Below are 25,726 nucleotides of genomic sequence, written 5' to 3'. Positions count from 1 at the left end.
CAGGGGATAAAATAAGGAGGAATTACCTTCTGAATGAAGCAATGTTTGTAACATCTTGTTGAGAAGGAGTGTAGAGGGACATAGTGCAAAGACTGACAATGCACCCTTTTGCAGTGATTCATCCAGATTGTATATACGTTGTCTGCACGGGCAAAGCAAGTTACTTTGATAGCATAGAATGTGCTTTTTTTCAAATCTAGAAGACAAGTATTCTATATTGTCTTCTATGTTTTGAGTCTGAAGAGGATCATCTTCCTGGTGAACAGGTCCGTTCCAGTGGGGCAATTACTTCTTGTAGAAGAATGATCCAATATTTGCATAATATGTGCCAGTCCTTCACTGGAGTTTTCTTAACACACATGGCTTCAACAGTGGGTACAAACTGTTATTGCCTTTCTCCTAGAAACCAGCAGGGAAGATGCTGTTGTGGCAGTGGCCAACTTGTCGTGGCTGTGGGCCAGTTGCCTGCAGAGGACAGATGCAGGAAAAATGCCTCAGAGATTTCTGAGAGATGCAACTCTAGTGCTCTTACATCTGCAAGAGAAAGGTGTGTTCCCTCTGACTCAGGGTTTGCTTCCAAGTGCTAGCAGGCATGCGGAGGCATGGGGCCCTGGCTGAGCTGCCAGCCCTTGAGGCTGCAGCTGAAACACTGACTCAGTCCTCCTAAAACAAGAACCTTCAGTGTCAGAACGCTGCCTGGACAGCGTGGGGCACAGCAGGAGGTGTGCACGAGAGTTTCCTCATGTCTTCTACCTCCCACTGTAAAGCAGCCCTTGAACAATCTACAGTTGTGGTAGTTTTTGGAACAAATGTGTTATTTCGCTGTTTTCCTATTTTCAAAGGGATTTGTATTCAACCGAATCAAAGTGATAGGATCATGTGATTGCTACAGAACAGATGGTAATGCTTAAAGCTTATCTCAGAAGACATAATCTAAGTACAAAATTAAATGTTCAAATATGGGAGATTTATTTGATAGAAAGCAAGGAAATGATGTTCAGAGCTGATCGCTACTGCATTAAAGTGGCTGTGCCTTAATTGGTGTTTATTTCCTTTCAGATGTTTTCTTAAGTGACTAGAATGATTTAAATGTAGGCTAAGCAGAGAGAACTACAGATTTGTTGGGGAATGGTAAACCATGGTTCTGGGTGAGTGAATGCCATCCAGGCATGATGCAATGTCTAGGAGGATCATAGGGAGGCACAGTGCCCACTAAATCAGACACATGAAAGTTGCAGCTGCTGCTATTACATCTGTCTGTGATAGACTAGCAAGGCAAGGCGCTCCTGCCAGCCTGATTTACAACTGTGGGTTCAGAAGAAAAGTGAGAAGGGAATTATGCCTTCTCAGGACACCATGTTATGCCCATGAGGACACTGAAAATGGGGAGTTCTTCCCACTGCTGTTTGTCGGGGAAAGCAAGGTCAGGTGACATGGAAGGAATACAGAGGTGCTGTTCACCACTGCAGGAAGAAAATTTGGGTGGCCAAAGCTCAACCGGAGCTGAAGCTGCCCAGAGCTGTGGGAGACCATAAAAACAGGGGTTTTAAATACATTAATATCAAAAACCAGTGCAGAAATAACATCAGCCTGTTACAGGAGGAGGATGGTCACCTCACAAACAGGGCCACAAAGCAAAGATGTTTAATGCTTTCTTTGTCTCTGTCTTCAACACCAATGGTGGGGTAAGGGGCTCCCAGTGCCCTGAGGACCATTCCAGTGCTCCAGCTGGACCCCCATGAGTCTGTGGGGCCTGCTGGGATTCATCTGAGAACACTCCAAGAGCTGGCTGATGTCATTGTGAGGCCTGTCTCCATGAGTTTTGAATTGGCTTGGGAATCTGGAGAGGCCACAGCTAACCAGAAGCTGGCAAACATTGTCCCAGTTTTTAAGAAGGACAAGAAGGATGACCCTAGAAACTTCAGGCCTGTCACATTCACCTCAGTGACTGGTAAATTATGGGGAGGATTGTTCTGGGAGGTATTGAAAAGCACCTGAAGGACAAAGCACTCCTCGGTCTCAGCCAGCACAGCTTCATGTCAGGAAAGTGCTGCTTATCAAACCTGATTTCCTTTTATGGCAGGGTTACCCACCCAGCTGATGAAGAGAAGCCAGTTGTTGTTATGCTTTTGGTTTTCAGTAGAGCTTTTGATACTGTCTCTCATGGGATCCTTCTGGACAAAATGTTCAACCCCAGCTGGATAAACACATCCTGGGATGGGTGAGCTCACAGCTGGGACACAAAGGGTTACATTGAACGGACTGACATCAGACTGGGGACCTGTCACTACTGGGGGTCTGCAGGGCTCCATCCCTGGCCCTGTGCTCTTCAACATCTCCATGAATGACCTGGACACAGGACTGGGAGGGACACTGAGCAACTTCACAGACAATACACGAGGGGAAGGAGTTGTTGGCTCCCTTCAAGTCAGGGAGATGCTGCAGAGAGACTTCAGCAAATGAGAGGACTGGGCAATCACCAACCATGTGAAGTTTAACAAGGGGATGCCAGATTCTGCACCTGGGATGGTGCAGCCCTGGATGTACAGACTGGGGAATGAGAGGCTGGAGAGCAGTGCCATGGAAAGGGACCTAGGGATCCTGGTTGATGGAAAGCAGTGCCCTGGCAGATAGAAAGTCACTTGGTTCGTTCAGCCTGAAGAAGAGGAAACCAAGGGAAGACCTCATTGTGGTCAGCATTCTTGTGAGGGGAAGTGGAGACATAGGCACTGATCTCTCCACTCTGGTGACCAGTGATAGGACCTGAGGGAAAGGCCTGAAGCTGTGTTGGGAGAGGGTTAGGTTGAATATTAGGAAGAGGTTTTTCACCCAGAGGATGCTTTTACACTGGAACAGGGCTCCCCAGGCAGTGGTCACAGCACCAAGCACAGAGCTCAAGGAGTGTTTGGAAAGTGCTTGCAGGCACAGGGTGTGATTCTTGGAGCTGACCTGTGCAGGGCCAGGAGCTGGACTTTCATGATCCTTGTGGGTCCCTTCCAACTCAGGATATTATTGTTTCTATGATTCTATTATTTGACTTATTCACTTTTTTACTCTTTTTCATTTAGCAGTGAATATTTGCAGGCTAGTTACAAATAGCTAATGTATCTTTTCAGAGTGATTTTTTTTTCATCACAACAGATGAGTCTCTATGACCAAAGCAGAAGACTTGGATTTAGAAGCCCTGTAAACTGAGATTGTAAACTTGATGCAGCATTAGGGGACATTTGTTACTCTCTTGTGAGTGTGAGGAGACTAAAGCAAAGTGATACTTTTGTATCCTAGTGCACCAAATGGAGGAAGCATAGTGCTTCCTCCATTATGTGCAGTAAAATTGTGGCTGATATTCAGAAAGTATTTCTTGGCATGGAGTAGGCCTTCTGCAGGTCATTTGGGCTTCAGAAAGAGCAAGCAGCAGATTCACAGAAGTTAAACCTAGAAAACAAGGAACTAAGGAGAAGAGCTCAGAGGTCTGGTAGGAAGAGTCAGAGAAGTGGGGTCAGGAGCATGAGTAAAACACAAGTGTTGGGGACAAAGGTCTGAAGGCAGGCGTGGGAATGTACAGTGTCCCGCAAGAAGGGCAGAATGGCAGCACAGAGTCAAATGGGAGAAGACAGCTTAGGATGTGTGTGGTGGGCTGTGAAGGAGACCAGACACATCAGGGATGGACAGGGAAGGGCGGGGTCTTTCATACAAGATTAAAACATTAAAATGCTTAAATATTTCAAGATCTAAATCTGAAAAATGTTCATATAAACAAAAGGTTTCAGCCCGCTCTCCAGCTTTCCTTTGAATACCCCACCAATCTGCCTTAAGCCTTTTTAGAAGGACTAGCTCACGGGAGAGAAATATTAATTCATTCTACATGCTGAGACAGTCTTTGACCTGCCTACTGAGTCTGCCAAAAAAGTTCCATTTATTGTTGTACTTCTAAAGATGTGAGTGTCTGTATTTACTAGAATTGTGAAATACAGTTACCTTTTTAGAAGGGCTATCCTCACCTAATAAAAATCATGTGCCAGTGATTTTACTCTTTACTGTAGGCCAAAAGGTTATATGTTCAGTTGAAAATAACTGGGGACATCCATTTTCACATTTTCAGGGAGATTATAGTCTATCTATTTTTCTACCATCAATGAGGTCAGTTTCTAGAAAATGCTGAATGCAGTGATGGGAGATTCCCTTTTTTGGCATGAGGGCACTTTAGAAAGAAGATGCTCCATCCAAGCTGAGATGGGCAAAGGAACACTGACAGCACAATTGAAACAGATTGCAATTAGAAGGAAGGAAAATTCTTCGCAATATATTGGATTCGGCCATGTTATTTGTATCCATTATTATAAAAGCTAAGTTCTTAAATTTGCAAACCACACATCATCTTCATCTTCCACTAAAATAGATGCTTAGAGCTCTGCAGGCCCTGAATGTAAAATATGGAATACCTCCAAAAACAAGCATTCAGTATACAAAATTAAAATTAAAGGCCTTTTAATTATATGCCAGGGATCCATTACAACAGTATTTATGAAATGAATAATTATTTTCCCTCTAAATCCTTATCTATAATTAAAAAATACAGGAACTGAATTACAAGTACAGAAATGTATCTTAGGTGTTCCTTGCCACTTCAGTAGCACTCTGGTATTTCATTATGATGTCACTGCTTATAATAATATAACACATTATATCATTATGTAAAATGTTGAGCAGAGGTGGATTTATTGGGAAGCCTTGGGGAGCTGTAACCTCCCTTTTTGCCCCCACCCTTTTGCTAGGTGTATTTGTGTGCTGGGGGAGTGGCTGCAGCACCTCCTGCCTCTGTCTCACAGCCTCGTGCAGCCGTGTAGGGAACACGGAATGGGATGGAACCATTTTTCACTCGTTAACTGTGGCATCGCTGACTCATGGCTTAGCTTCACTCTGATGAAGCATTTGTAAATTGTACTTGTCATATTTTCTAATGCATGAAATTATCTTGTTTGTTTGACATGGACACATTGGCACAAGCACACGCCTGCTCTGTTGTGTTCCATTTTTTGAGTGAGAAAGCAGGGCTAGAAAGTCTGAAATGCAGCGCAGCAGTTGCAGAATTAAGATGCAGCCACAGTTCTGTGGTTCTCCTGCGCCCTTTCCTCCTTTATAATTTTATTTTTGTGTTTGTGAATACCCAGTTTAAGGATTGTTTTTCTTTCCTACGTGGAAGAATACTAAGATTCAAAACCACTTGCACCTTTCAATCTGATAATTTCATAAAGAGAATGTAATTTGGTTTTTTTCCCCCCTATGGTACAAATATGTTTAACTACAAAGCAAAGCTTTGTTGTAAATAACAACATAGTGCTTTTTCATCTTTCAAGAGAAAAGTGCAACTCTGATCACATTCTCTGGTAGAATTTTGGATAGGTTCATGAAAGATTCTCCTTTGTATGAGTCAAAAAATGAGAACTTCCACCATGTTTTTACTTCTGCTGTTTTCACTCCTTCACAAATCTCAGAAGTGTTTTACTCTTCTCAGTGTTCCATGTAAGATGCTACTGGGTAAATGCAAAAAAATTATCTTCATATTGGGCAGAACATTCATCAAGTGCTATGACTTTGCACAGAGGACTTGATAGAGCTCCTTTGTAAATAAACATTCTTAAAGAAGATGAGAAGGCGGTCATTAGCATCAGGGGAGATCTGCATCCAGCCACCACTGATCTTTATGAATCACTTCACGATTCCAGAGTTCTGAAGTGCACTTCTATACTACAAGACATGATGCCTGGACACAGACAGTTATCACTTAAGTCCAAGACAGCCTTTGAAAAGCTAAAATAAAGCTCTTTTGCCCTGCAGGTACATCACTAAAGCAGTACTAACTAACTACCCCTTGGTAAGCAGGTTCCCGTATCACTACACTGCAATCTCCATAGTAGATATTCACTATGAGTATTTCCATCCTAAATAGGACCCTAAATCAAAGGTGAAAAAAAATGAAAAAAATGCCTCAGCTCCTTAGGAATAGTTCTCCATCCCATCTGCTGCCAGCTGTATGGAACTGAGAGACAGAGTGAGCAAAGAGCTTTTATGATCCTTTTTAAGAGTAGCCTAGAAGTAGAATTATAATTATATTGGTACATAGTGTGTCACAAAATATGTATAAACATTAATGATGACATGGTTGAAGACTAAGAATGTCTTTTATATTCATAAGGTAGTAACCTATTAGGCATTAAATTATGCCTTCAGATAAAATGATCATTGATGACAGTCAGGTTCTCTATGGTGGCCATGTACATGAACAGAATTCATCTCTATAGGAGTAAGTTCAGTAGTAGCATTTTCACTAAAGTAGTACCTTCTGGAGAGGACTTTGAAGAGTCATTTTTTGTCATCTTTTGAAAACGATCAAAACCAAAGGTTTTTATATTACCACAGCACTGATAAATGAGAATTTATATTGCTGTGATGGAACTACACATGAAAAGATTCCCCTGGTCATGCTTCTTGACCTGTTTTAGAAACAAGAAATAAAGGCACCTATTTAATGGAACTACGTTATTTTTGCAGTTAAAGAGGGTAAAGATCTCATAAAAAGTTTAGACTGTCTTTGCTTCAGTCCTGTGTTGTTAATGATTTTTTTTCTTAAACCAGCTCCAACACAGTTTTCAATTTCAGTCAGATACTTTGATGCTACAGGAATGACTCTAGGGTTCAATTCTCTGGCAATGATTACAATGTAAGAAATAATGAGCAAAATATTGGGGTGGGGGGACAACGAATTACATGACATAATTGCTTGAGAACAAAATGCCATGAAGATAAACCATGAAAAATCGCTGTCAGAGATTTGGGCAAGATTTGCTGCTCAACCTAATGGGAGAGACATTGCTTGGAGGATAGGAAGAATGGCCCCTTAGACACATTTAGAGCAGTCCCAGAGCTGCTGTAATCTGGAGCCACTTTGCACAGCCAGCAGCAGATGCAGTTTGGTGGCCCACAGTGCCAGAAGTCATCCAGTTCTCTGCTACGTCCCCACCCATGGGACTGCGCTAGAAAAAAGGAACACAAAATAGCTACACTGGACTGATATTGTTTGTGCCAAATCTATTCCCACATGCTGGTTAATCTGACTTTGATATTGCTACTTTCAGAAGCTGAGCCCACATTGAGACCACCATTGTGTTGTGTAACTGATAATCTGCCCTTGCAAGGTGGCTTTTTCCTGCTGTACCAGCTGTGCAATTTCCCTGAAATCTTGAGGGCTTTGGGCATACACTGAGTGCAGAAACAATTCAAATATATCATATTCTTGGACAAACCTCTCAAAAATTAGTTCTTAGCAACATATCTCCATCCTGGAGCAGCTGTTGTACGCCTTCCCAGGTCATCAGTTTCTCCCTCTTCATCACCTAGTCACTAATAACATCTTCTTTTAGAGTGACACTCCAAAATCTCTAATTTGAGGTCCTGATCAAGAACTGAATTTAAGATTTTTTTTTTCTTTGAAGTTTTTCCAGATCAATTCATATCTCATCTCTCTACCAAGACACTTTTTCTTCATTAATCTTCAAAGTCTTCTTGAGCCCCACCATTACAGTTCCCTTTACTGTATGTGGACTATCTGGCAATATTCTGTTGTTAACCCAGCTCATCAGATCAGAATTTTCTCTCACTCCCTCAGAGTTTTTTTTTTACTTTTTTCCAGTGCCCTGCAGGAAGAGCTAACTGAATAGTCAGGCAGCCCTAGGCTTTCTGTCTTAAAATGCAGATCTGCCTTTTATGGTTCTTCAGAACCCAAGAGCCTGTGAAAGAAAGAACACCAAAAGGAAAATTTAGAAAAAAGTCAGCAAAAGTCATTTGTCCAATAAATGGATGTAGTGTCTTGGGAGTGCACCTCTCATGCCTTAATAATGTAGAATTTATGTGTCCTACATGCTCATCTGGGCTTCCTCTGTAGTTAAGATAAAGACATGGGCACCCAAAGGATGAGTAATCCCATTGAAGGGAGATATCTCAGATAAGCGTGAAGAGTCAAATGTCAGTGCCTATCCCTATCAATTAACTACAAAAGGAGCCTACCTAATTAGCTTAAATTAGCCATGTAAAGGTAAGCTGTTTGAAGATAAATGGAATGATTTGCACTGTAAATGTCTAGCTCCTGTATCACATTATTACTGGCCAATTAACAGAAAGATCTTAGATGCTCAGATAGTTTCTGTGATAGAATGAGAGGCTCATAGACTAAAAAAAATAAATATATATATCAAGAAAGTTTTACAAAAAGATACAAAAAGTGGACAGGCATATAGATTTCTTTAAAAATCTCCTTTTGACCAGTTGGTCAAGATAGGAGAGAATAGGGATGTTTCATGGTTTACATTGGTAAGTGTTGAAGTATCAACTAGAGATAGATAAATAGTAATATATGACCAGCACTAGGTAAAATTAATCCAGAATTTCTAAAGCTAGTAAAGGATAAAACATCTGAAATACTGTGATGTGTAACCTCACATTTAGAATGAGCTTAGCACCTGAGGACAAAAACAGGGAAAATATTAAGTTCGTTTTCAAAATGATCTGGAGAAACCTTGGAGAACTATGCCCTGTAAGTCCAGCCTCTGTACCAGTGAAATTAGTAGAAACTATGTTTTAAAAATGTGTGAACATAAAGACAAATAACATGTTGGGGGAGAGTCAGCAGGATTTCTGTAAAGGTAAGTCACACCTCAAAACTAAAATTCTTTGATGTCAGCAATCATGTGAGTAATGGCTACCCACCCAGCTGCTACTGATGAAAGTTTGACCATTGAAGACCTTTTTGGAAGGTCTCTCACCAATATGTCTTAAAGAAACTAAGCTGCCACAGGATTAGAGGAAAGCTTCCCTTTCATAGATAAGTAATTAATTAAAAGGTAAGAAAGAGAGTAAGAGTAAATGGTCAGTTGTCATGGAGGTCACCAATGGAAATTTTAAGTATAGCACATCTGTTCTTGTAAGTAACCTGGCAAAGAAGCAGAGAGTGAGCTGCCAGCATTTGCTAATGCCACTAAATTATTAACACTAGTAAAGATAGGACCTGCTGTGAAGAGCAGCAAAAGGGCTTCACAGGATGCAATGGCATAGTGTCAAAATTAAAGGTTAAATTAAGTGTAAACAAATTCAAAGTGAAGCACTTTGTACACAGTGGTGTGTGACTCCAAACTTCATGTGTAACCTGATGCAATCTGAGCTCAACATTATTCTGGAAGAAGAATTTGGTCCTATAACTCTACAGCTGTAAAATAGTTCAGTGCTCAGCTGAAGTACAAAAAGCACATTGCAAACTAGGAATTCTTAGAAAATAACTAGACAAGAAAACAGTGAACTTCAGTACACCTGAATTTTGTGTGTAGTTTTGGAGTCCCACAATCTGTAAAAGGATATAGTAGAACTCAAAATGGTTTAGGAAGGGCAGCCAGCATGATTAAAGGCATGAAACAGCTTTAGTGAAAGGAATGGCTAAATAGACTAGAACTCCTTGACCTAAAGAGGAGCAGCAGAGATAGAGATCTATTAAATTGTGAGTGTTAGGGAGAAAGAGCACAGTAAATGACTGCTCACTGCTTCTTCTAATACAAAAAATAGAGGTCATCAAGCAAAGCTAACACGTGGCCGTTTCAAAATATAGTGATTCTTCACATAACATATAATTAAAATATGAGCCTCCTTACCACAGGATGTTGTGGATGCTAAAATTGTATGTGAGTTCAAAGGCAAGGTTCAGAGAAGAAGAATTCACTGAGGAACACCAGCCTGGAAACCACCTCTGGCTCAGCAAATCCCTGAACCACAAATTGTAGGAGACTGGGAGACTACTTAGGGAAGTATCACCATATACTTGCCCTGTTCTAATATTCTCTCCCAGCTAATGGTAAGGGATTAGGTCAGGAGTGCCTTCAGTCTCAGCAAAAGGCTGTTTCTATGTTTTATGTTCTGGACATGATGCTGTGCAGAAAAAGAACATCAGACTCAATAGTTTTCCATCTCATCCCTCAAAAATGTGCCAAAATTCATACAAAGTTCCAGACAATATCTTATCTGTCTCTTCCCTGGCTGTATTTGCTGCAGTGGAGCTATTATGTGTGGGAATTGTATGAGCATTATCACTGTTCATACAATTAAAGAGAAATAATTTGGTTATTGACAAACATAGATGGAAAAGGTAAATATACTCTAACAACCCATAGTTCAGCAAGTGATTCAAAATTTGGCCCTGAACCATGATTCTGTAAGTAGATATTTATGTTTAAGCAGCCAGCTTTAGAAAATATTGAGCTAATATGTTTTCTCTGAGAAGTCTTAGCACTAAAAAAGCACATCTTATCCAATGTCAGGCATGAGGGAGAATTGGCCCTGTACCTCAAAGAATGCCAAGGAGGAAAAGGGCCTGTTCATCTTAACTTTAATACCAAATTTCCATCTGCTGCAGCTCAAAATTGCAGAGATATCACATGTACACAATAGGGATTTATTATAAAGGCAGCAACTCATCCTTAACCACAGCAATGATACTGGGCCTCTGTTATATAGCTGTCTTTAGTGTGTAGACATGCTGATATGTTTGCTCAATAAAATCCAGCTTTCAAGACATACTGTTAAGTTTACATGATCACTAGAGTGAGAGGGATAAAGCTGGAAAAGAAGAAAAGCAGAAGCGAATTAATGCAATAAAGGCTAGGATTTAACAGACAGGGTTGAGTAAAATAAATGTGAAACAACAGGTGTCACTGACTCTTATCAGCATTTTTAATTAACACCTGTTTTTAGCCCAGAGTACTTTGGAAGAGTATGTTGGAGTGTGTCTGTATTTAAAGATAAAGATACACTGTTGAGAAGTTACTAAATAGTGAGAGGTTGGTGGAATGAAGAGGTTTGGGGGCGGGGGAAGCCTCTCTTTGCTGGGTGGGTGTTGGTTGCAGCTTAGAGAAACCTGAAGGAAAGCCACGCTGAAAAAATCGCAAGGTAGGGAAATACTGATATGGCAACAAAATATATGTTCTCTTGAAGGAAAATGAGTATGAAAAAGGAAATAAGGAGTGTAGGAAATTGAAAGGAAGTACAGATGACAATAAAAGACAGGATCTAGTTTTAAAAGGTGCAAATTGTAATAGTTTCAATTTGTGTAATAATATTTTATGATAGTAATCATTTTCTGTTATCCAGAACTTTATGGCACCTGGCTCTGGGAAATTTTGAAGCACTTGTCAGATGTGAAAGAGTTCTCATTCACAGTAGGAAGGGGATGGAGTCATATTTTTCAGTGGCCCATCCTACAAGAATCCAAGCCAACGTGAATGACCAGCATCACATAGGAAGTGTGTGGCATAAATGTTCATAGAATCAGTTTCTTTAAACAAATGCTTCTTCAGTGTAGGTATGAAGCGATTCCAGAGTGTCACAGTAGTGCTGGTTTATAATTAATTTGAGCAAAGTTCAATAAATAAATGACATATCTTTCTTTATACCTAGACCCACTACTTTTTCTAGAATATTTCATACATCTAAACTATTTCTTGCTAAGTATGTTTTTTAAAGGTTCAAATGATCCCTTATTATTAAACTACTTCATTCAAAAATTAACTTGATTCACTTGAAAAACTGACTCAAAACTCTGTCCTGAGAAGAAGTGTGTAAGGTAGAGTCACCTGAACTATTTCACTCAAAAATACATGTTGGTTTCCTAGATCAGAATATCATCCTAGAAGATAGGAATCACATACAAAGATTATTAACTTTTTTTATGGTTGGTTTGGGAACAACCTCAAGATTCACAACCAGTTAAAGCCCTCAAGGGCTTTCTCTGGCCAGAGAGTCATTCTGTCTGGCTCCCCTTATTAGCTTTCTCTTTCTTCCTATTTTTTAATTTGGTTTGCTTGTTTACTTTCTTGCTTCAAACCGGAGGGTACCCTTTGATGTGAAGGGCATTCAGTTCAACGCCCAACAGTCTATAAAGTTATGGGTGGACTTTCTTTAGGTCAGAGATCTGTAACTTGACAGTACCTTTCAAGTGATTGAAATTTTGGGTGCCTTGAGATACTTATATTTTTATATTTGTATACTGTATTTTCTCTCTCATCTTATTCACTGACTTACCTGAGACCTATTTCTGTATGACCTTTGAAAGGTTCCATAAGGGATTTCTTTTTAAACAAGTCACTCAGGCCACAAATCCAGCACTTCACTTAACATGCCCATATTTAGGGCCCATGGAAAATTATAGGTCATAAATCCATGCATTAATGCTTTGCTAAATCTGGGCCTGAAGGGATGTTTAGATTATGCCTGGACAACCTTTAGAGCTCCTACATCTAAAATACAATTTAGGATACAATTTAGGAGATTATCCTCTTGACTCCACACACATAGACCCAGTGTCTGTTTCTCCATTAGCCTTTGGTGTGCTCTGCAGCACTTTCTCTTCGTCGGTATCTTAGAAGGTAACGAGGCTGTGAACCCTCCTCAGAGGTTTGTGTGTCCTGTTCAAAGGAGCTCATAACCTAAAAGTAATGTGGCATAATAGCAGCAGGTTGGCAAAATAATACTGCTGGCATCTCAGAGGGTGGAGCTTTCCAATGCATTCATTGATCCTTCTGCCACTTCCCGACTAACTTCCAGAATCATTGGGGAATCTCAGCCAATTTAACAGAGGGTAGAAGTCTTAGAAATAAGCAAATGCCTGCAAGTTTTGTGAAAATCAGCAACCAGTTGGGGTTAAATAGAATGCAGGAGGTTATCTGTGTCCCAAAAAGCTACAGTGAAAGTTCAGCAGATAGAAGTTCTGCCAATCAAGACATATGCTGCGGAACACCAAGCGTGGTCCACATGGCCTCTTGTTCAAACCTTGGTTGGGAGGGGGCCATGGATGCCCTGCTGGGAGAAGGACAGTGCTGTCTGGAGGATGTTCTGGCAGGGTACTTTTGGGAACAGGAAGAGTTACTGTGCTGAGCCTGTGTAGGAGGAAGCACAAAATAGGTTCTTTGGAGAGTTCCTGGTCTTCAGGCTGCATTCAGTTTTCTACAGCCCCCTTGTTTAAAAAAGGGCATCCTACTGAACTCATTAGGGTAAAATCATTTCAGGTTTTGGTTGACTTTTGCTTAAAGTGAGTTTCTTTGGCTGTTTATCTGTTTGGTTTTTTTTTTAAGTAAGATCTTGATGTATTTATTCCTCTTCAGGAACTCTTAAGTACCACTTTTGCAGCATTCAATATAAAATGCAGGATATAAATCTTTGACTAATACTATACTTTATATACAATGGATTACACAGCAATCTAAGTCTTCAGGATTTACTGAAAATTTACATTAAAGTATCTCATTGGAGCTCAATAGAATTTCAGGGGTGTCATTTTAAGGACCATTACACATGAGAATTTTTCCAGTGAAATATATAAGTCCTTTTAGCCCTGATTTTGTAAATAGGCTACTTGCCTAAATCAGTGGTGTTGTGTTCAACAGTTGGTGAAAAACTAATCTGTCTCCATTTAAATCAACCACTTAGCAACACAGCCACACAATTTTTAGGTTCTTTAACCTAATAATCTCTAATTATTCTGGCTTGGAATTCCAACAGAACGGGGTTCAGATTAATTTTCCAGATGTTATTCTTTTTTTCAATATTGTCTAATTTAAAAGGAAAACATTTCAGATAATGACAACATATTTTGAGGGGGAAAAAAGCATGAAAACCATTTCTGTTCCAAAAATTGCTGATATGAGAATTTATGAGGAAACAGCTCCTTTTATGAATAATTATTATTATTGTGTTTAAGAAATGGGCAAGATGCCTAGAAATTGAATGAAAGAATGAGCTATTAAATTGAAATATTAAATGAAATAACTGAATTAAAAGTGATCATGTAAACCCAGCAGTAATGTTGGGAGCTGTAGCTGATTGAACATATTTTCATCATCTGTTTTGTATGCTTAAATACAATTGCTTGATGTAGGTAAACACTTGATTGATATTCTGAATACTTTAAAATCTGCATATGCATCATGGAATACTGAACAATTAAAACTTAATTTCAGTGTAGTTTGATTACATGTAAATTATTTCAATATTCATTTTTTCCTGTTCTGTTTGCTCAGTGCATATTTAATATCCACTTTTTGAATGCATATCACTCTTGATTGGACTGTGAGATGAGGAGAACTCTGAAATTTCTTCCATTAAAAAGGATTGCCTTATAAATATTATTTGTGCCACAGCTCTTCCCCTGCAGATTATTTTCTAAATGTTGTGTACTCTTATTGAAGACAAGGAAAAAGCTGCTGCAGCCCTCCTTTATCAGCCCAGCACAAGGAATATGCTTACATGGTCGATGAGCATGTCTAAGAAGGCTTGTTGGTTGTAACTAGTCCCTAAAGAAATGTTTCCATCTTTTCTGCACTATATTGCTTGCCTGCATGAGCTCCCTCTCCCTTCCCTTCCTCCTCCCTCCATGTGATTTTTATTTTATTTTCCTGGTTCTTGGAAGTCTTAGAAGACACTTGAATATTATGGTTAAATATTACAAGTGTTTTCAAGGTGACCATTTTCAGTCTGAAAAATGTATCTCTATCTTTAAGTGACCACATTCAAATTTAGCAGTTGTGGAATACAGATTAAAAATTTTTGCCTTTTTACATATTTGTAGAACATTTTCTAAAAACCAAAGAGACTGCTTGTCCCTTCTCTGCAGGCTGCAATCTATACACTTTTTTTTTGTTCAAAACTGTTTCAAATTACTGTATTTCTGAACATCCAACAGAAGGAAATCCCAGGCATTTGATTCTCTAATTATTTATGCCAGTGAACAGAATAGCATTTCTGAAGTTACAGATAACTTTTTTTTTATTACTTATGTATTTTATTTTATTTTAAAATAAAATTATTTTCTGGCATCTTTTCCGTTAAGTCATATTCCCAAAATGCAGGCAGGCAGCAGGTTTGTCACTTCACCTTGGAAGGCAAGTCTGGATTCCTCTCTGCATTGACCATTTTTGACCTAGGTGTCTGTTGTTATATTAGTCCCATTTCCCCTTGATTTCCTTGTCCATACTAAGAGAAATTTTTTATACTTTTTTAGAGTACATACAGAAATGCATATAATAACAGTATTCTTTAGTTATGTGAGAATTTGAAGGTAATGTTATATCTAATAAATGGCTTGCAGAGAAATGCTTTCCTATGTGTCCTACACAGTTAATTGCAGTTTCAGAGTTCTAATCTTGAAGGTCATATTTCTGTTGCCTGTCATTTTGACCAAACAAGTGGCTAAACTTCATGGTTTGCAGGTGGATTTCCTTATCTCTCTTTTTCAAGAAACATAAGTCTTGATTGCTGGAGTTATTGTGAACCAAGCAATAAGGGGCAAGGAGGAGGAGGGGGTGGGAAGACACTGTTCAACACCAGGGCCCTGGAGATTCCATTTTAGAGAGCAAATATTGTACCTGGTGACTGTAGCACAAGAACAAAAGGGGGAAGGTTTTACTTGGGGAGTATTTTGTTTGTTTGAGGAGCTGATAAACTGTTAAGTGAGTGTGCTAACAAGAGTAAGAGGTCTTCCTAGGATAAAGCATGCTTATAAAACAGACATTATTAGCTTGAGGTTGGTCTCATGCTATATAGACCTCTCTCTGATGGTTTCTGTACATTAAAACCAACAAAACTTTCATAACAAAGGGTTTCAGAATAACAGTTATTTTCTTGTTAAGTTAGGTTAAAAAATGCTGGATATTCCTGACTGATTTAATACTGTTGGCCTAAGTAAAGAAAAAAACAAAAAAAAACCAAAAAATAAAACTTGTTACTCTGCTTTGCTTTGTAACATCTGCCTTCTTTTAAAGCAACTCAATTTGTAATAATTTATGAAGTAACTGTGATTGTTATTTGCAGCACTCTTGGTATGTGAAGAGCATTTCTTAGATAGTCTTTTTTTTTCCCTTTTTTTTTTTTCTTAGTACAGATCTGAAAATAATGAGTTAATGTCACTCTTTTATGGATAGGGGCCATAATGAGACTGAAGTATGTATGTTGATTAAAGGAAAAATAATTGAAATCTTTGTGAAACTGCAAAGAAATTACAGCTTAAGGCCATTATTCTGTTCTGCAAGTCAATCAAATGAGAAAGTTATTTTATATTTTTTGGTTGCAGGCATTTTTTCCTTGGCTAAAGCAAATGTCATTCAAATAGTCTATGCAGTGATAACTTTGGAAATAAAAAATAATGACACAGGCATTCTTTTTAGCCAGTCACGTTGCTGGTTTCTGTTCAGTTTCCAATTTCCCCTCTAAGTACTAAGAATATGTATTTAATCCATAATGGGAAAAAAATGTGCCAGGAAAAAAATATAAACATGATAGCTGTTCAAGATACACATATTTAAACATTTACTTATTTTTCTTAATAAAAGCATAGCTTCAAAAGCATCCTTGCAAAACCATGTATTTTGATGAAAAATCTGTCATAGGAATCATATTGAAAACTTCCGATACACAGACAGGCATGAGAAAGTGGGGGTGCACTGCCTGCTCCCTGGTGATCAAGAGGTTAACTTTAATTTATCTCTTCCCCTCCCTTAAACTGGTTCTGTGAGGAGGGCTGCAAATTACTACTTGGAAGGCACAGCAGGGAGATTAGCTTTAGGGAGGGAAGGGCTCCCCGCTCCAGCTCTTAGGAACCTCACCTGGAGAGTGCATTTCCTTTTCTACTTAAGCTAACATATTATGCCTTCTTGTCACGAAAGTTATTCCTTGAGGAAAAGTCCTCTCTGGTTCTATCTTGCAATCTGATGAATCATTCCAAGTGTGTGGTAGAAGAGAAGAGAGCGATAAGGCTGTAACAGGAGGGAGCCAGGAAACCGCTGAGGCCGTGGCCGGGAACAGGAATCCTGGTGTGGTGCATCATATGGGATTAGTTTACCCAGCCAGGGGAAGGAGGATTCCCATCTTTCCTCTTGTTCACACCAGCCTGAGGAGGAGCTGCAGCACTGCCCACTGTTTCCTATGGCACCACCAAGGTACAGAGCTGTACAAATTCTGGCGTCCATGAGATGCTGTCTGACAATATTCATCTGACAAGCACAGCCTACAGCTTTCTAACCCTGAGAAATCACAATGGTTTTTTTCCCCTCTGGGACAAAGAAGTCATCTCCTTCCAAACCTAAAATGTCTACAACTGATCCATTGCTGAAATTGTTTACAGTGGAAAGGGAAATTTACCCACTTTGTAATGGAACAGATACAAAAGTGTTCTATATGGAATCAAACTTCTACCTCCCAGCTGAAATAAAATTGGGTTATTTGCATTTCTAAAACTAATCACCAAACCTATTTTCATAGCTAATTTTAAACAGTTAAAAATGTGCAATAGAGGAAAATGTGTACAGATAGAATCACTTTCTCATAATACAATGTCACATAATGGTTATCTATGCCTACTATAAGAGCGACATTAGCCCAATGCAGAATTTTCCATTGGGGTTAGCATTTGCCAGTGCATTGTTGATTTAACCAGATCTGATGGGACTCAGCACTGAACCACTTGGTGAAGGTTTTAAACAATGAAGAAGGTTAAGGGTAGTCACTGTCCTACCTCACAGTTCTGCAATCTGAGTTTGGGCCTATCAAGTTTCCCCAACAACATCCTCAGAAAGCTTCTGATGGATGGCTCGTGTCCTCCTGCTTCTGTGGAATTCCCGAGGATTGCACACAGGATGATATATACACCCTTGCCCAGTCCCTCCATCCATGTGGATGGGATTTTTTTTTTGCTGTAACTCTCAGGAGATGGTGTGTGGTGTCTGGGTAGGATAAAGGGGTTGGCCTGTCACCACAAATGGAAGGAGCTGTTGTTCAGCAAGGTCTCAACCCACCAAAGCAATGGTCCTCTGAGGTGAATTTCCACATTCACACTGCTCCCTTCTTGCTCTACTGCATCTCTGGGTGATGCTCAGGTGGTGCCTTCTAGAGCATATCTAGAGGTAATTTTTGCTTTTGATTTTGCTCTTTTGCCCCTTATTTTGCTTCATTGATGCAATCTTTTTCACTGTAGGATCTCAGAAAACTCTCAGGAGTCTGTGCTAATGCTGGCCTAAGGTAGATACGAGACAAAACAGTATCACCCCCTGCCTCTTTTAGTCCCTGAGGATTCTTGACTCAATTGGATTAGCATCTTCAAAGAGCTGTATCAAGGGGTCTGCAAGGACAAAACTCAGTGTAAACTTCTACAGGAACCTCTGAAGGAATGTGAAATTTGGGATTAGTATTTTCTGTAGAAGATTTTGAGGTTCCTACCAGCATTGCTGGGGATACTGTTTATCTGTGTTGTGGTTGCTATCTTTGTAAAGGATGGACTGTTAGGATCTTCAGCTCCCTTCAGATTCAACCAGATCTGATGGGACTCAACACTGAACCACTTGGTGAAGGTTTTAAACAATGAAGAAGGTTAAGGGTAGTCACTGTCCTACCTCACAGTTCTGAAATCTGAGTATGAGCCTATCAGGTTTCCCCAATAAAGCTTTGACATCACTTTTGGTGAGCATTAAAGGACTTTGCCCATGAGCAAAATTTGATGCAGCTCTTAAGTTAACCTCAGCAAGCAACGTGTTTCCTTTTTCTTTCAGGTATCAGAGGTTTGAAAAAGCATTTCTGCTTGCTGTTGACATTGGTGCTCGGGACCTGTTCATGGTGAGTTGTTTCTGGAGACAGAGGCTGTTGGAAGATATTATTTGTCAGTTTTTGCACACATTAAAATAGTTCCAGGTCATTTGCAGCCTTGGACACATACTGAAGACAGAAGTGTTCTACCTTTGCCATCATGAAACTCATCAGTAGGAATTAAGTATTTTCAGAGTCACTGACATTCTCCCCAGTGGGGCCTACAGGCTATTCTTAATTTTCCAGGAATTATTGTACATGTTTTTAAACTTTCCCTTTCTTCATCTGACCTGATGTGGGTGAATGTCATCTTTCACTCTAATAAGCTTATGCATTTCTAATTTGTTCCTTTAAGTCCAACTGCTGAGTCCTGGACACAAGAGCTGTCCACATCCTGGGGATCCTGAATGCTCTAAGTTTGTCTCTTGGGGTTTTGTGAAAAGTGACAAATTATGAATGCTTCTGCTGGTACTTTTAAAACAACAAAGCTCAGCAGCATCAACACAAAGGTTTTAACATTTCATGCACACTCTGCCTCCTCCCATTTAATTAACTACAAAAGTAAAATTAACCAGCTCTTAAATGGTCCTCTGTGTGAGCACTGCAGGAGGTTCTTGTTTTATAAGATCTTGCACCACAATGTCACAGTGAGGTCAGATGGACAAAGCCAGTCGTGCTCTCCTAGTCTCTCAGCATGTTGCTGCTCCACAGCTGATTTCATTGTTTTCAAAGAAACAATAGGAAAGGGCTTGTTGAAAAAAAGGCCCTTTGAACGATTCGTTTGCTTGACTCTTTTGCATAATGAAGACATTCTGTTGTTTAAATTAAGCTTTGACACTAGATGTTAATATCATTTATCCCATTAAGTCACTTGCCCTGCTAGTTTGATCTTGATATTTAAATTGTATGTTAAATTACACAATTAAATCCTGCTTTTAGGGGTTATGAAAATTCCCTTCTAATTATATAAAAAGTTGTGTGAACCTTTTGATGTTTTTTTCACGGCTCTAATCATCTGGCTTGTTCCATCTAATTAGAAAGATGTGAATACTGCGATAAACTTTCCTAAGTACGCATCAAAAGAATGTGATGGAAATGTCAGACTTTTAGGAAATTCATTACATGTTCTATGTTTACTCCTCTCGATTTTCTGTCTTTTCAGATCATCTCTTTCCTTTTCTTTATTGAATGTAACCTCTTCAACACAAATTTTATACCTAATCATGCTAAGCGCTGCTGCAGCCACATATAAGATTCAGACTGTAGTATGTCTGGAGCAGATTAAAGCTTTTTGTCAAGGGCTCTCCCAGTGTACAGATAATAAATACTCCCCAATTTTAGCCATTCTGACAGAATAAATGTCCCAGCATTTGCATAAAAGGCCCTCTCTCATATGACTGAGAGCAGTTTCTATGTGATCTGTTTCTCTTTCCTTCCCTCTGCTGACGGCAGGATTGAGGGAACACCTCTGTGCCAGGGTGGGAAGCACCAGTGTTGGGTGGTGAGATGGGTGCACAGCTGCTAGCAAGAGGGAGGGACTGTCAGTACCTGGCTCCACAGGTGATAGATAACATGTTCTACTGTCACTAAAAAGTCTCTCCAACTTTCTTCAAGAGGAGTTGCATTGTTCACAAAGCAATTAACTCCATCCTTTCCTACTCTTTGCCTTTCCGCTCTCAACACCTACTCTTCATTTCCCATCCTACCAATGCCCTTAAACATAAATGTATATTTCTGAAAAGTTCCTCCTGGCTTATGTCATTGTGAGATCAAAACCAGTTCTTTAATGTCCTCGTTCTGCTTGCATTACCTTTGAAATTCCTCATAGTTGCCCCTAAATTATGCTACAAGCAGCACACATCCCTGCCTCCTCTGGGGAAATGTCTTTTTGCTAATTCATCAACTAAGTCAGTCACTAATGAACAAACTTTACAATAAGCTAACAGTGGTACTGCTGCAAGTCCACTAAGTACAGGACTCAAGAAGTTTAAACATGCATAGGTCATTAAGAGTATTTATTTGTGCCATGGTAATTTTTTGGGAATTTGGCTTCATTGTGCTTAATACCATGTGAAAATTAGATAACCTGTTCCCTGAAACCTTACAGTCCTTCTAGGTATTAGTATAACAATGCTACTGCTAAGTAAGGGTTAGGCATCCCTCACTTGTGCTTAATACTGAATGATTCCTATGTAGTGTTTATGTAGGGCAAAATGCAATTACTAGTATACAATTTGATTTTGCATATATTTAAAGCAGTTTTATCCATTTTTAAAACCTCACATAGCTCTCGGAGTCACATCACCTTATTCCCAATTAATTTATGGAATTTCAAGAAGAAATAGTAGTCTAAATAAAGCTACCTGGTGACATAAGCAAAATGAGAAAGATCTGTTTCTTAAAGGGGAACGGAAAATGAACAAAAAGGAAAGGATAGAGAGGAATAAATTCAACAGAGGTTGTGGAGGATGCAAACATTAAGTACCCATCACCTGAGGCTCCTAAGAAAATGTCCTATGTCTTAGAGAATTTACCCTGAGCATCAATTTCACCAAACAGAGCTCTACAGCATTCCCAGTATTTGTGTTGAGACTGCAAAGAAGTTTGAGAGAATGCTATCTGAGGGCTAATTTCTTTCAAAGAAATGAAAAAGAAAAAACTAAAAAGGCTTACAACTATAGCTATAGTGTCACTAGATGATGCCATAGCAAGACACATACACTGCTGCGTTTCTGCCTGAGCTTTACCCTTGTGTCACATCCAAGTCCATCAATTAATATTATCTCCTACAAAGTTAAAAAAAAAACAACCTGAAAAGGGCATATTATCAAGAACAACAGCTCCATGTATTGGATAGTGACTGATCCAATCTGTGACAGAAAAGATCAAGCAGTGGAAAGGTTGTTAGCTTGAAATGCTTTTGTAGTGCAGTCCAGCTCTCAGCTGCTGAAAATTCAAAAGGCCATCCCATGTACCAGAGGTAGCAAAAAATGCAAGGAAAAGACACTTTAATAAAACTGTCAGATCTTGGGTGATACACTGATGAGGAAAGTGCATGCTTCGAAGAAATGTTGGAGAGTTGCCCAGAAATATCCTATAGACATGCACATCGTGTTTCAAATGACTTCTGCTCACCAATGGCCAGCTCTGTGAGTCACAAAGGTGAGGGGGAAAGGGAAGTAGTCCAAAAAGTAAGGAAACTGTTAAATGTCAAAATAGAGCCCTTTCAGCAAGCTCCTGATAAGCAGCTGAAATTTGTTTTTATTGTCACCATTGTGTTTGAGAGAGATGTGATCTATGGACTTATAAATTCTTAGGTAATTGTGTGAAAAAATCCTTGATGAATATTCAGATAATTTAATTCCTTTTTCTCCTGTCATTCTTTAAAGCAGCCTGTAATCTGGTCCTTCTTTTTTTGTTGTTTTTCAGTTTTCTGGTTTAATCTACTCAGTTATAAATCTTAGAAAAATCTACTTATGGTGGTTTATTTGAATGAGAAACACCTAAATTAGATCTGAAATGGTCTAATTAGGAGATTTCATATCTGTAATCTTTTCTTTCTGAAGCTGGTTTAGAGATGAGGCAAAGGCTACTTTTTTATTGTTCTTCATGAGCAGCAATTTGAGGAGCAACAAAGCAAGCCACTTACCAACCTGCTGCAAACCTTTATTTCTTACAAGGCTCCTGTTAGTTAATGATGGAAGTGTAAAACCTTTACATTTTTTTACTCAAACCTGAAAATGGGCAAAGCCAAGACCTGAAATAACAGCTGCTTTGATACACAGAGTGCACAAGCTCTTCACTGACAAAACTTCATCATTTTCTGCAGTTGCTTCCACTCCATCCTCAAGCTTACTATTTGAAATTGCACAGAGGTATACAATACTTCTCATAGTTTAAGCTACAAAAAGACAATCCTTAAACATTGTCAGAATGTATTTTAAATAAGTCTGCCTGTACATCCAAACCTCTGTAGGTTCAGACTTGTCCAAGAGCCCTTGGGTCTTCTATTGTTATCTAAATAAGGTGACAGTATCTGCTGTTTAATCTTCATAGAAATCATACCTTGCTGCTCAGGCCTTTTTCTCCTGACAACCAAGTTAGACCTACAAAGAGAGGAAATACAGAGTTCACCACAAGTTCATAACCCATTACTCTGCTCCAAGACATTTGCACATTTTTTTAGTCACACCTGTGTTTGTGATGAGAAGTCACTGCTGTCTCCTGCTGACTCTGTAGATCCTGCAGTTCCAGGCTTTCCTGCATAATCATCTCAGTTTCTCTAAGATTTTCAGTTTTGTTTTATAATTCTTGTTCTTGATGTTAAATGAGGGGTTACTGAAAGCAGCATGTCCTTCTCCTAACACCATTACTCTCACTTTTTTCATCTAAACGTGTCTTTCTAGGGTAAAGTCACTTTTCCTGTAAGAGTTTCTGTCATATTGTTGCATGTGGCAGTAAACTCACATCATGAAAAATGGTTTCACCTGAGATCTTCCATATTAGGGAGAACATAGTTGCTTTTATAGCAGCTATGCAGAGGTCAATATTTCCAGCAAACACTCATTTTCCCTTTTAATTCCTGCAAGCAGATGGCTTGTAGAACAAAGGAATAACTTAAATCTTTGAATGACAAATGGCATCTTCAGCAAAGTAGTGGGGGGGAAAAAACTTTGCCAACTATTCTTGGATTTTTCTCACTTTCTGTGTCACAGTTCATGCACAGAACAGCATGTGTCTGTGATGCCAGATGAGAAGGGGATTGTCTCTTTATTAATGGTCAAGAATAAACTTTTACTTTTTGAGGACCAAAACCAAGGGCAGTGAGAGTGTAGTTTGTCTGCAGGAATAGGTTCTCCCACAAAGAGCTCTATATGTAGTACAGGTGGTTTTCACCTCAAATATTAATATGCAATAAAAAGCCTTGACTTTTGATAAGGGCATCCAGTGATGGGACAAGGGGGAATGGCTTTAAACTGGCAGAGGGCACGTTTAGGTTGGATATTTGGAAGAAGTTCTTTCCTGTGAGGATGGTGAGGCTCTGGAACAGAAGTCATCCAGAGAAGCTGTGACTGCCCCATCCCTGGAAGTGCTTAAGGCCAGGTTGAATGGGGCTGGGAGCAGCCTGGCCTAGTGGAAGGGCAGGTTGTCCCTGCCCAAGGCAGGGAGCTGGAACAAGTTGATCTCTAAGGTGCCTTCCAACCCAAGCCATTCTATAATTCTGTATAATGATAACACCCCTGCTGCAGCCCTCTGTTTTTTTTCTCTAGATAAAAGAGTAGATCCAGAGTATTAGCAACTATTCATGCTAGACAACATTTTTGGAAAGCACCTTTTTGTTCAGGAGTGACTCAGGAATCATGCCAACCCTGCTGATGTTAAAACCACTGAGCAGCCACTGTTGCTCTTATTACCTCCAATATCAGCACAGGGAGGACCATCACCCTCTTACCCACAGAACAGTGTGGGTAAGAACCTTCAACTGTGAGTGTTGGACAACATTCAAACAAAAATTAGTCCTTAAAAGATGGAAACCTTCAAATCATAAAATTATTAAGGTTTGAAAAGACCTCAAAGGTTATTTGATCAAACTGTTAACCCATTACTAACAGGACCACCACTAGCCCATGTCTCTAAGCACCACATCTGCATTTAGCATGTTCCAAATAGAGGCTGTCAGCCAGGAGAGTTCCAGTACTTCACATCTGGTTTACACAGAGCCACCTCCTATCAACATTCTTTTAATTCAACAGAAGTTATGTTAAAAGTCAACAGATTGGTTTCTTTCATACACTGAGTCAATAGCTTTGCTTTTATCGGTGCCTGATTGGTCAGTGTTTTATTCATTGCTGTATTCAACAGCACAAGTAAGGAAATATATTTGCGTTGGAGGGAATTAAAATGTAATGGTAGGTTCATCAGTTCCATCTGTGTTTGTGATCTAAATAATAAAAGAACCTCTTTCTTTCAAAATCCCTTTTGTTGCTCCTTTGAGATTCATTTTAGATTAATCTTTTTTCTTCTTTATTTCCAAAGGACATCCATTACCTTGCTCTAGATAAGGGTGAATTGGCACTAGCTGAAGTGGCAAAGAGAAAGGCTAATGACATTGATGCAGAATCAATAACTACTGGAATTGGTAAGAATTAATGGTGTCTAAAAAGCCCTTTTGTTTTAATCAATACTTGTCCTGTAGAACATGTTGTTATATTTGTAGAGGGGTTATTGTTTTGATTGCATTGTTTTCTTTGAAAGTGAGACCAGATTTTTATTTGTGACTAAAGAACAGCATTTTTAATCCTAACTAAAGAAGGAAGCTTATAAAAATAACGCAGCTTTGCCTTTCAGTACCCGTGTGAGGATAGCTATGAAGTAAAAAGATTTATACTGTGGCTATATGGAAAAGTTCAGGCTATACAAACTGAACTGAGTGCAAGAGGTAAGGGACTGAATCTGAAAATCTTTGTTCATGTCAACATTTAAGGCCAGGTATGGCAATTTGACTCACCTCAAAATATTTGCTGGCGCACACTGGAGCCACATGCAGCGTTGATACTTTGGCAGCACTTGAATGGAACATTTACTGGTGTGAGCGCAACTTCACATCCTGGCTTTAAAGCAGAGGCTTTGCATGCAGTGGATTTCTTGCCATTCCATAAGGAATAGCAATGCTAAAGTTGCAGTGTGAGATTAACAGCTGAAACACAGATGACTTTTTATGCAGCAGAGCTCACAACTCATTCACTTTCTCCTTGTGTTTCTTCTGAATTGACATGAAGAGATGTATACAAGCACATGAGACCATTCTGATTTCATGCCTTATAGCATGAACCTAGATGAAGATGCCTCTGTCTAGGGAGCTGACCACCACTGGAAACAAAGGGAAGAAAACTAAAAAAGCCTAACAATGTTTGTATAAAATTTGCACAGTTCTGTTTTTGTTTATTCTACTGCATCATTAGAGGAAAGCACTGAGCTTTTGTCCCTATCCCATGCCAAGAAGTAGAATAGGTTTAAAGCTCAGAAGGTTTTTTTCTGAGTCAGTCACAAAACCTTTGAGATC

The 25,726-nt window shown here is 39.3% G+C and overlaps 1 protein-coding gene across 8 annotated transcripts in view; it reads left to right on the top strand.

The window, feature by feature from the left end:
• The window catches only part of WDPCP (WD repeat containing planar cell polarity effector), a 147,135-nt gene that overhangs the window by 83,947 nt on the left and 37,462 nt on the right, over nucleotides 1-25,726 (top strand). For 7 of the 8 annotated variants that reach the window (XM_030236108.2, XM_050972666.1, XM_050972667.1 and 4 more), the window contains 2 exons: nucleotides 18,630-18,693; nucleotides 24,700-24,802. In XM_030236108.2, the coding sequence (XP_030091968.1) occupies nucleotides 18,630-18,693; nucleotides 24,700-24,802 (167 nt within the window). Of the gene's footprint in view, nucleotides 1-18,629; nucleotides 18,694-24,699; nucleotides 24,803-25,011; nucleotides 25,103-25,726 lie in introns of all 8 variants that reach the window. The other variant, XR_007777174.1, reaches the window with a different exon arrangement.

Source organism: Serinus canaria, chromosome 3 (genome assembly GCF_022539315.1).
Source record: "Serinus canaria isolate serCan28SL12 chromosome 3, serCan2020, whole genome shotgun sequence".
In the NCBI taxonomy this organism is placed as follows: domain Eukaryota; kingdom Metazoa; phylum Chordata; class Aves; order Passeriformes; family Fringillidae; genus Serinus; species Serinus canaria.
Note: the sequence above shows the minus strand (reverse complement) of the source record. Positions and strands in the feature narration are given on the sequence as shown.